A 10,881-nucleotide genomic window follows, 5' to 3' on the forward strand; every position below is an offset into this window, starting at 1 on the left:
GTGGTTAAAACTATAGATTAAAATTTAAAATATATGAAAATGTTACCGTTTACAAATATATACAAGCCTCAAATATCTTCAAAATATTTGTATCATCCTATAAAAGCAGGCAATTCGGTAAAACAAATTTGGATATTTTCATTCTCTTCTTCAGTTCTTTCTCTCTGTTCTTCATGTAAACTGTCATCTTCATAATGATGAAAATCTTGAGGAATGCTAAGAAGTTGTATAATATCATCATCCGTTTTATCATTCGACTCGACAAATAACTTTCGAAAGGCCATGCAATGCATGTGTCTCTGTTTTTCGTAAGCTATCCTCTGAAATCCAATATGTTCCAATGCCAATCTCCATTTTTTCATCATGGGAGCATTACAATGTTGTTTTTTAGAATCTGGAGTCACTATGAGCAATAATCCGTCATATTTCAAGAGTTTCCATGCTTTTTGACAAAACACAAATCTTTGTTTCGGTGCCGGTAAATATTCTAAAACTAACGAAAATACAACAACGTCAAACGTACACTCGCTAAGTTCTGTCAATGCCTCCGACTGCAACAAATTTGAGACTTTTGGTTGAGACGAAATTTTTAGCTGAAGAAAATCACATTGTAACACATTCTGAAAAATTTTAAAAAAACCAAGCATGGAATTTTTAATCAAATATTAAAATATTTTAATAATTATATTATACAAACCTCTACAGCAGGTGTGAGATCAATTGCTGTGCATTGATATTCAGGATAAACAGAAAATGGATTATAACAACTGCCGACATCTAATAGTTTTACCTTCCCAACAAGTGGCAAAATTCTGTAGAAAAGTAACAGAAATCCATGTCCAACATTTAAAATCTAAATTACATCTCATATACAACTTTATAAATTTAATTTAGTCATCATATTGTTGGAATAATAAATATACTCACATCTTTTTATTAATACAATTATTATCTGCTTTATCATTACACAAGTTTGATTTCTCCAATAACCTCTTTAGTTTCCCTCCACAAAAATAATCACTAAAAAATATTAAAATTATATTTTATTTTTATATTATTTATTAATTTAAAAAATTTATGTATATTTTTTCATACATGCAAGTCTGATGACACCAAGTTATCCTCGTATTCTTTTCTAACCAAGCAGTAGTTGCGAGTTGAAACATAGCTTTTGAATATTCTTTTCTCTTCTCAATATCGTTGAGATGAGTCATCCATACTGCATCGTGATTGCCAGAAGCTGTTTAATTAATGCATTTTATGAAATAACATTGGAATACATCAATTCTTTAAACTTAAAACAAAGCTTCTTGCTAATGTACTGTACACGACTAAAAAACTTTCAAATAAACTAGCTATTACTTCAGGGTCTTCCAAGATGAATGCTACCATTTTAAATTACCGTAATTATGTTATTATCCGAGAAGTATGTAACATATACCAATTGACAGAGTAACCTCCCAAGTTTCATCTCTTGTCTGCATTGAAATGTGTTGTCGTCTACCGCCTCTAGGAAGCACCATAAATAAAAATGGTGACTCTGCAGCAAAAAAAAAGCCATTTTGTGTTCAACAGTTTATAAAATCAGAATCAATCAGGAGCAAATTCTCTGGGCTTGCTTAGTATGTGCCACATTATTAAGAGAAAGTTTTGATTGTCAATATATTTTTTATGAGAATAAATATGCTAATACAGTAGAACCTCGAAAACTCGTCCCTCGATAACTTAGCACTCCGGATAACTGGTCCACACCTTGGCAGGGCGAAAAAATCCTTAGTTAATTAATTTTCATTATAGACAGCTTTATAAAAGTATAAAAGCTCTCATAAAGTATTTTTCTGAGGTCTGTCTTATCAGGTAAATTACTGTACACAGTGTATTCATTAATTTTCATTTTCATGTAGTGGCTCTATGCCTTCATAAAGGACGTACTTTTCCTTTGTTTAAGGGTATTTGGGCAGTTTATTCTCTGTTATATTCTTCTCAAGTAAACAATAACAAGTTACAGTACAGTATTTTCTGAGGAAATACTCGTACTTATTTTTTTTAACCCCATTCCCGATAACTCGGCATTTTCACAAACTCGGCCACCCTTCAGTCCACATTAGGTCGAGTTTTCGAGGTTCTACTGTAATAATTTATTCTAATGTGTAAACTCTTTTATCATTTGTGTTTCCTTTTACATTGGCATCGTGTGCAGGTTTTCAGTGGCAAACAAGTGCACATGCATAACATCATTCAAAGCATTTAACACAGCCAGATTGTATCGAAAGCTTGTGGTACCCAGTCAGCATACAGATATTGTATATAGAAGCAGATCTACATAGGGACTAACAGGACTTAAGCCCTGGGCACCCAATGTCAAGGGCCCACAAAAATTAAATTATTACCATAAATTTTTAATACTTTTTCATTATAATATAATATATTTCATATACAGTATACCTCGACTTACGTGAACCCGGAGTTACATGATTTTCAAATCTTGTCGATTTGTCTTCTGTTTGAGCGCCCCGCAACTCTTGATTACTCACTCCCCTCATACTATTGTTCAGCTTACATGTTTGGATGTGTCGTGCGGAATCGACACATAGCTAAAATTTATTTTGTGTTATTTATTTCTGTGTTTGTTATATCTACGAAGACTTGAGAGACCCTATGTGGTGATTTCTTGTAACCATGAACGAATCAAAAGATGAGATAAGGTTAACGAGAACATTTATTAGCTTACATTCATCCCACTTGAATTTTACACAAATTGCGAAATTATACACTGACTTACGCGGTCATCGCTCGGTCCCATCTATCGCGTAAGTTCGGGATATTACTGTATTTCATGTGTAGACATAATGGGCTTTATAATAGTCCATGCTTTTTTATTCACACCAAATAACATTTCTGCCTATTGTTTAGTGCTAGAGATAGGCCTGTTATTCTTATAACTTTCAGCATGCCCAAAAATTTTGGTCAGGATTTGCCCCTGGAATCAATCACCATTGCACAACATGAGTAATCTGTCAATATAAACTCCCCTGATGAAGACTCCTAAATGGAGCTAAAAATGTTTGTGTGTTTATTGAAATCATGTGCTAGAGTAAGTACTGAGGTTTAATTTGAAGAGAATTGCGGCTGCCGTGAGAGGAATGACGACAGATATGCCATAGTGAGCATAGGAAGAATTTGAACTTTGGTCAGATGTGTGCCTTATGACACAAGATGCACAAACTGAGAAATTGTAATGGGTAAATGTGAAATTTGGACAGTTTTCCAATGTATGTTACAACATTCTTGGATAATAATTAACATACAGTAATTATAATAATTTAAAACAGTAACATTCTTTTTGGAAGACTCTATAAGTTCACAATTCAAACTAGCAATAAATTATCATTGCTCATTACATAGAAGCATATAAATTTCTACTTGTTTTGGTATTATAGGTAATATAAAACTTAGATTTCATCATTATACCTGAGATTCCTAAATAATGAATGAATCGCACATACATTAAACTGGGCACTAAATTCAAATTAAGACCAAACACCTAACGTCTATTTTTTTTTTTAAATTATATTACAGGCAGTGCCGTCAAATGGCTATTAGATCTCCCCAAATTACACATATCCCCATAAAATAAATAAATAAAACTAAAACAGAATTATGAACCAGTGGTACGCTTAACTGGGGAAAACAAGAGGGGGAGGAAAGGTCATCCCAATCATTTGCAAAAAGAGAAAATTGCATGATTTTGAAAGACAAATATGTCAACTTTAATATTGTTGTAAATGTGTAAGAAAAATTTTAAAGTGTTTAGATTTTATAACAGCGAAAAACAAATAATTAGGTATGTACTTCATTGTAAATTTGTCATGTAAAATCCACATAAAAAATAAGGTTTTAAAATATTTTAGATAACATAAACTCTTAGATTTTCTTAGATTAAAGTGTGTTAAGCGCCAAGAAATTTTTGTAACAACCAGTAAACATAAGCGATGAAACCTGTGGTTTTTAATATCTTGATAACCTGTAATTAAAAAGGTATGCTTTTAGAAAAACAATACCTAATATGTTTGTTGTAATTTTATAGTGTTGAATTTTTGTTTTTAGTTGGCTGAAGAGGGGCAATAAATGCCCGAAACGTGTGTAATAACAACACGTATCAACTGAATAAAACTTGATGATGAGTATTGCCAAGTGCCTGAAGATAAATACGATAATTATTTGTGTTTGAATTACTACTAATAACTACAAGCACAGTTTCAAAAGTACCAGAATTATGAACACAAACATAAAGCCACAATAATTGTTAAAATTAACAAAATTTTATAAATGGAAATCTGATTTGCATAATCTTTTCAATTTTAAAAATTCAACATGCAAAAATCTTTTAAATTCTGTTAAATTACGCATTACCCAGTTAAGAAAAGATTGCTGCATTATAATAAGTAGTTTTCTGAATTAAATAAACATGATTTGTTTTGCATAGTTTTTGCTGGGATACAAAGATATAAAACTTTCAGATCCATAAAAGCATTAAAAACTATATAAAATAAGATTCTGTCAAACAAACCTTTAGTTTTGTTTGACAGAATCTTTGACGTATTATAAAATCAAAGTCAAAATACAGTAAATTGGCTACTTTGTTAAAAAGGAAATAAACTTTTGATAATGCTCTTTCAACTTTTAATACCAGAGATGATGAGACAGAAGTCCAAATTAATAATGCATTACCTACAACTAATTGAAAATTGACATAAAATATTGAATAAAGTATAGGTTTAGTAATTATAAATCAAGTTTCTCAAAAGAATACCTCTGTGAATGGCCAAACTTTTAACAATTCTATTAATATGGTCAAAAAAAGTTGCTTTATTATCAAAAATAATTTCTAGATCTGAAATTTTATCCACATAGTTAATAATCGAATTGCTTATGGTAAATGCATAGTTCAAAGGTTTTCATAAGAGAGTTATGGATTTAAACCTGTTGAATTATTATACTTCAGGGATGTAGTGTGGATTATAGCATCAGTGGTATAATATACAGTATACTAATATACACCGGATGTCCATTTTAATCAATATATCCACCAGTGGCCAATGGAGTTCCCTGAACACTGGAAGTTCAGTCGTGGGTTCGCGCCTCACTCAGATGGACTGGTGATGTGGAGTTTTCCGGGTTTTCTCCACGTATGTAACGCCTAAATAGGAGCTAGTTTCCCTTAAAAAGACCTCCCAGAAGCATCCCCTAGTCAGATCGCCCAAGTGTTGTATTGTCATAACTTAAAAAAACAAACAAACAGCAAATATCTCAAGAAGTTGGAATTCTACAAAAAATTTATAACAGACAAAATTTGTACTATATCAAGTGGATCACAAGATGTAATGGTTGATTATTTGCCTTACAAAGTGGTTGATGTTCTAATTTTATGAGAATATCATCAAGATTACAGGTAATCAGCTCAATTGTATCACGATTGCTATCCTGATAGCCAAATGCTGCTGATCTTTAACTGATGAAGCATGATGCTGAGTAAGAAGGAACAAATTCAAGTTGTTTTGATAGGAGATATGAAGTGTGTGTATATATATACACTCTTTCTGCATAGGCACTCAGATCTTTTAATCATATCCACTGTGGGCTAAGCCTACAGGTGGTGAGGGACAGGACCCTATCCAACCTATCCAGAATAAACCACCTCCCAAAAAATTCCTGAGGATTTTTTGACTGCTCGAATTCAATTCCAGATTTTCTAGAGTGGTAGGCTGATTAATGCTTTAACTACCTTGGCTATCTTGCCATCTATCAAATATATTTATTTAAATCATTCAGAATAAGAAAAATAAGTACTTAAATTAATATAACTTATTAAAATAACAATAGTGAATATAAAATTAATACTTTAATAGCACAAATTTATAATAATGCATATAATATACTCACTTTGCTGGTAACTTTTGCGGAGTCCCTCATGCACTCCTCTTATAGTCGCAACCAATTGATCTCTATCGTGCAGCATGACTAAATAGTAAATCAAATTACATAAAAAAATAAAATATTTTATCTACATATGACCTTATTAATGGGTGAATGAAAATGATTTTTGTTGAATATAAATATTAAAATTTATTTGAATAGGACCTATATATTTATAAAGCATAAAAACTGAACATTTTAATTATAAGGAAAACAAACTTTAAAAGATGAGGTTAGATTTAAATATCACAATAAAATAAAACAACATAATATTCTATACAGTAATACCTCGAGTTATGCTATCCCGACTTACGCAAACCCGGAGTTATGCGATTTTCAAACCTCGTCGATTTGTCTTTTGTTTGAGCGCCATGCAACTCTTGATTGCTCACTCCCCCACACTATTGTTCGGCTTACGTGTTCAGACGCGTCGCGCGGAATCGACACATAGCTATAATTTATTTTGTGTTATTTATTTCTGTGTTTGTTATATCTACAGAGACTTGAGAGACTCTATGTGGTGATTTCTTGTAACCGTGAACGAATCAAAAGACGAGATAAGATTAACGAGAACATTTATTAGCTTACATACATCCGACTTGGATTTTACACAAATTGCGAAATTATACCCCGACTTACGCGAATTCGACTTACGCGGTTATCGCTCGGTCCCACCTATCGCGCAAGTTCGGGGTATTACTGTATTTATACAAAAACAACTGTGATTACATAATTTATGTATGTATATTCTCCAGCATTATTACTCCCAATATCTGTGGATTCTCTACTTTTCCATCTGATTTAGCTTAATTTTAGTTGGATAACCTTTTGCACTAATCCTCCATATATTAATCCAGCAATTTTATGTCATCTTTAACCAGAATACTGTCTGGATCCCTCAATGCTTAATTTCAATGATCTAACCAGAACTTTCAGAAAAAGCTAGCCATTGCCTTCAATATTTCATGTAAATAGCATAAAACAATGTCAAAAATAACAAATGTAAATTATACTTCTATTAAAATAAAGTATTTTTGTATTAAATTACAAATTAAATGAAGTAAAAAACTATCTCGGAAATAAATTAAAATATATTTTCTCATTAAAAAAATCAGATTCAAAAATTTTAATTTTAGCAATGCAGAATGTGATTCTACAAGATTTGGATTCATATTCATCAGATTAATATGGATAAAAACAAATTCACAAAATTTAAATACTTAGAATGATGAACTAGTCACTGTGGTTACTAAGTTAAACTAATCAATACAACTTTAACAGTCGCTGAAGTTTAAAGCATTTCAATCTGTTTAATGGGCCATCTTCAGTTGCAGACAGTTGAAACTTGAATGGAGTGAATAGCCTATTCCACTTTCAACTGTCTGTACCTGATTAATTCAGTTCCAAATACTTAAATCGGTAAGTTTAAATCCAATTTAATATACAAAACTGTCAAATGATTTTGACCATCTCATCCTCAGAACTTCATTTTGTTTACTTAACTTTTCATTTTCTCCACATAAAGCATATTGTAAATAAAATCTTGATAATTCGGAGTAGGATTAATGTCTAATTTTGATACAACAAAAGTTTAATGAGGTATGATAACAGGAGCTTTTGCTGTATATCAAGATTATAAACTTGAAAATTAAAAAAATTTATGAGCAAATGATTGATTTAAACTCATTTTTACTCCAAAATTATATTTTACAATTTAAATTTCTAACTTAAGATTGTAAAATGTATTTTGTTAGCGAAAGTTATCATTTTTCCAATGATTAATTCATATCATTTAATATTATTTATGTCAAATGACAAGAAATGACATTCAATAACAAACAGCAGGTCATCTGTAATCATTTAATTTGCATAAGAGAACTTTAAAATGGTGGAAATGCAATGAATTAGTCAAATAGCTTTAAAATGTTTGCACAGTTTTTAATTCTGAGTACATGATGTAGACTGGCATCCTGATATTATATCATCAATTGACGACAGGTGATATCATTGCTTATTATCTCAAAATAATTAAGTAATATTTTTATAATGTCATAATAGCTGCACAATCTGAATACTGTATAATTTTAAGTATATATAAGCTACATTTATAGCAATTATTCTCATCCTCATACCTTATGCACATCTCCTATCCCTCCTCCTCATTCTCATCTCCCATCTCTCCTTCTCACCCTCATCATCTCCCATTCCTCCTCCTCCTTATCCTCATCATCTCCCATTCCTCCTCATCCTCATCATCTCCCATTCCTCCTCCTCCTCCTTATCCTCATCATCTCCCATCCCTCCTCCTCCTTATCCTCATCATCTCGCATCTCTCTTCCTCCTCATCCTCATCCCCATCATCCACCTGTTACATAGCCTATCGAGCATATACTCACCTATAATGTTAATAATGCTTACACATTTTCAAATATTTTATTCAAATTCTCTTTTTAATCTGGATTTATTCTGTAAGCTAACAAAATTTTATAATTTTAATAACAAATATAACATTTACTAATCATCACACACGAGAAATATCCATGTTGCCGTTTCACTCTTCCAGGTGGCGCTAAATGAATTTAAAAAAAAAAATTTGTCCAGAAAAATTTATTTATCGACCTTTAAGCATTTTAAAGGTAAGAATTTGTATTGCATTTAAATAAGAAAGATTACTATATAGAAACAAACATTATTATTAACACTTACTTTTTTAAATAACTAGAAATTTCGCGAAATTAACGACATAATAAGTAGCGCCCTCTCTTGTAAATTGTTCTACATTTATAAAAATGTTTTTTTGATTGCAATTTAAACTCGTTTTATTCGATATTTTATTGTTATAGGTTAATTTATGTTCTATTTTATTACTAGAAATAATTTACAATAATTTATATGGAACTTGCTATATAAGCCTCAAATATCTTCAAAATATTTGTATCATCCTATAAAAGCAGGCAATTCGGTAAAACAAATTTGGATATTTTCATTCTCTTCTTCAGTTCTTTCTCTCTGTTCTTCATGTAAACTGTCATCTTCATAATGATGAAAATCTTGAGGAATGCTAAGAAGTTGTATAATATCATCATCCGTTTTATCATTCGACTCGACAAATAACTTTCGAAAGGCCATGCAATGCATGTGTCTCTGTTTTTCGTAAGCTATCCTCTGAAATCCAATATGTTCCAATGCCAATCTCCATTTTTTCATCATGGGAGCATTACAATGTTGTTTTTTAGAATCTGGAGTCACTATGAGCAATAATCCGTCATATTTCAAGAGTTTCCATGCTTTTTGACAAAACACAAATCTTTGTTTCGGTGCCGGTAAATATTCTAAAACTAACGAAAATACAACAACGTCAAACGTACACTCGCTAAGTTCTGTCAATGCCTCCGACTGCAACAAATTTGAGACTTTTGGTTGAGACGAAATTTTTAGCTGAAGAAAATCACATTGTAACACATTCTGAAAAATTTTAAAAAAACCAAGCATGGAATTTTTAATCAAATATTAAAATATTTTAATAATTATATTATACAAACCTCTACAGCAGGTGTGAGATCAATTGCTGTGCATTGATATTCAGGATAAACAGAAAATGGATTATAACAACTGCCGACATCTAATAGTTTTACCTTCCCAACAAGTGGCAAAATTCTGTAGAAAAGTAACAGAAATCCATGTCCAACATTTAAAATCTAAATTACATCTCATATACAACTTTATAAATTTAATTTAGTCATCATATTGTTGGAATAATAAATATACTCACATCTTTTTATTAATACAATTATTATCTGCTTTATCATTACACAAGTTTGATTTCTCCAATAACCTCTTTAGTTTCCCTCCACAAAAATAATCACTAAAAAATATTAAAATTATATTTTATTTTTATATTATTTATTAATTTAAAAAATTTATGTATATTTTTTCATACATGCAAGTCTGATGACACCAAGTTATCCTCGTATTCTTTTCTAACCAAGCAGTAGTTGCGAGTTGAAACATAGCTTTCGAATATTCTTTTCTCTTCTCAATATCGTTGAGATGAGTCATCCATACTGCATCGTGATTGCCAGAAGCTGTTTAATTAATGCATTTTATGAAATAACATTGGAATACATCAATTCTTTAAACTTAAAACAAAGCTTCTTGCTAATGTACTGTACACGACTAAAAAACTTTCAAATAAACTAGCTATTACTTCAGGGTCTTCCAAGATGAATGCTACCATTTTAAATTACCGTAATTATGTTATTATCCGAGAAGTATGTAACATATACCAATTGACAGAGTAACCTCCCAAGTTTCATCTCTTGTCTGCATTGAAATGTGTTGTCGTCTACCGCCTCTAGGAAGCACCATAAATAAAAATGGTGACTCTGCAGCAAAAAAAAAGCCATTTTGTGTTCAACAGTTTATAAAATCAGAATCAATCAGGAGCAAATTCTCTGGGCTTGCTTAGTATGTGCCACATTATTAAGAGAAAGTTTTGATTGTCAATATATTTTTTATGAGAATAAATATGCTAATACAGTAGAACCTCGAAAACTCGTCCCTCGATAACTTAGCACTCCGGATAACTGGTCCACACCTTGGCAGGGCGAAAAAATCCTTAGTTAATTAATTTTCATTATAGACAGCTTTATAAAAGTATAAAAGCTCTCATAAAGTATTTTTCTGAGGTCTGTCTTATCAGGTAAATTACTGTACACAGTGTATTCATTAATTTTCATTTTCATGTAGTGGCTCTATGCCTTCATAAAGGACGTACTTTTCCTTTGTTTAAGGGTATTTGGGCAGTTTATTCTCTGTTATATTCTTCTCAAGTAAACAATAACAAGTTACAGTACAGTATTTTCTGAGGAAATACTCGTACTTATTTTTTTTAACCCCATTCCG

General features: G+C 31.2%; 2 protein-coding genes and 1 long non-coding RNA gene across 4 annotated transcripts; 1 reads left to right on the forward strand and 2 right to left on the reverse strand.

Moving 5' to 3' along the window:
* Positions 1 to 2: 2 nt before the first annotated feature.
* On the reverse strand, positions 3 to 10,475 carry LOC111627874 (probable methyltransferase BMT2 homolog). The gene is made up of 5 exons (XM_023371542.1): positions 9,917 to 10,475; positions 9,749 to 9,841; positions 9,519 to 9,633; positions 8,889 to 9,441; positions 3 to 67 (listed from the first exon to the last, which is right to left on the reverse strand). The coding sequence occupies exons 1-4, from the start codon at positions 10,033 to 10,035 to the stop codon at positions 8,914 to 8,916; spliced, it is 855 nt and encodes a 284-aa protein (XP_023227310.1). The 5' UTR covers positions 10,036 to 10,475; the 3' UTR covers positions 3 to 67; positions 8,889 to 8,913.
* LOC111627857 (probable methyltransferase BMT2 homolog) lies at positions 9 to 8,531 on the reverse strand. Of its 2 annotated transcripts, none has more exons than XM_023371530.1 (6): positions 8,373 to 8,531; positions 5,944 to 6,021; positions 1,096 to 1,240; positions 928 to 1,020; positions 698 to 812; positions 9 to 620 (listed from the first exon to the last, which is right to left on the reverse strand). In XM_023371530.1, the coding sequence occupies exons 2-6, from the start codon at positions 6,017 to 6,019 to the stop codon at positions 93 to 95; spliced, it is 957 nt and encodes a 318-aa protein (XP_023227298.1). In that variant the 5' UTR covers positions 6,020 to 6,021; positions 8,373 to 8,531; the 3' UTR covers positions 9 to 92. The 2 variants fall into 2 exon arrangements, with proteins under 2 accessions (XP_023227298.1, XP_023227291.1); XM_023371523.1 differs by having other exon boundaries at positions 8,395 to 8,511.
* On the forward strand, positions 2,798 to 4,266 carry LOC111627878. The gene is made up of 3 exons (XR_002757081.1): positions 2,798 to 3,844; positions 3,939 to 4,038; positions 4,108 to 4,266. It is a non-coding gene; the product is annotated as an uncharacterized LOC111627878 (long non-coding RNA).
* Positions 10,476 to 10,881: the final 406 nt, after the last annotated feature.

Source organism: Centruroides sculpturatus, unplaced genomic scaffold, assembly GCF_000671375.1.
Source record: "Centruroides sculpturatus isolate CEXI.00-Female unplaced genomic scaffold, Cexi_2.0 scaffold1, whole genome shotgun sequence".
NCBI classification, from domain to species: domain Eukaryota; kingdom Metazoa; phylum Arthropoda; class Arachnida; order Scorpiones; family Buthidae; genus Centruroides; species Centruroides sculpturatus.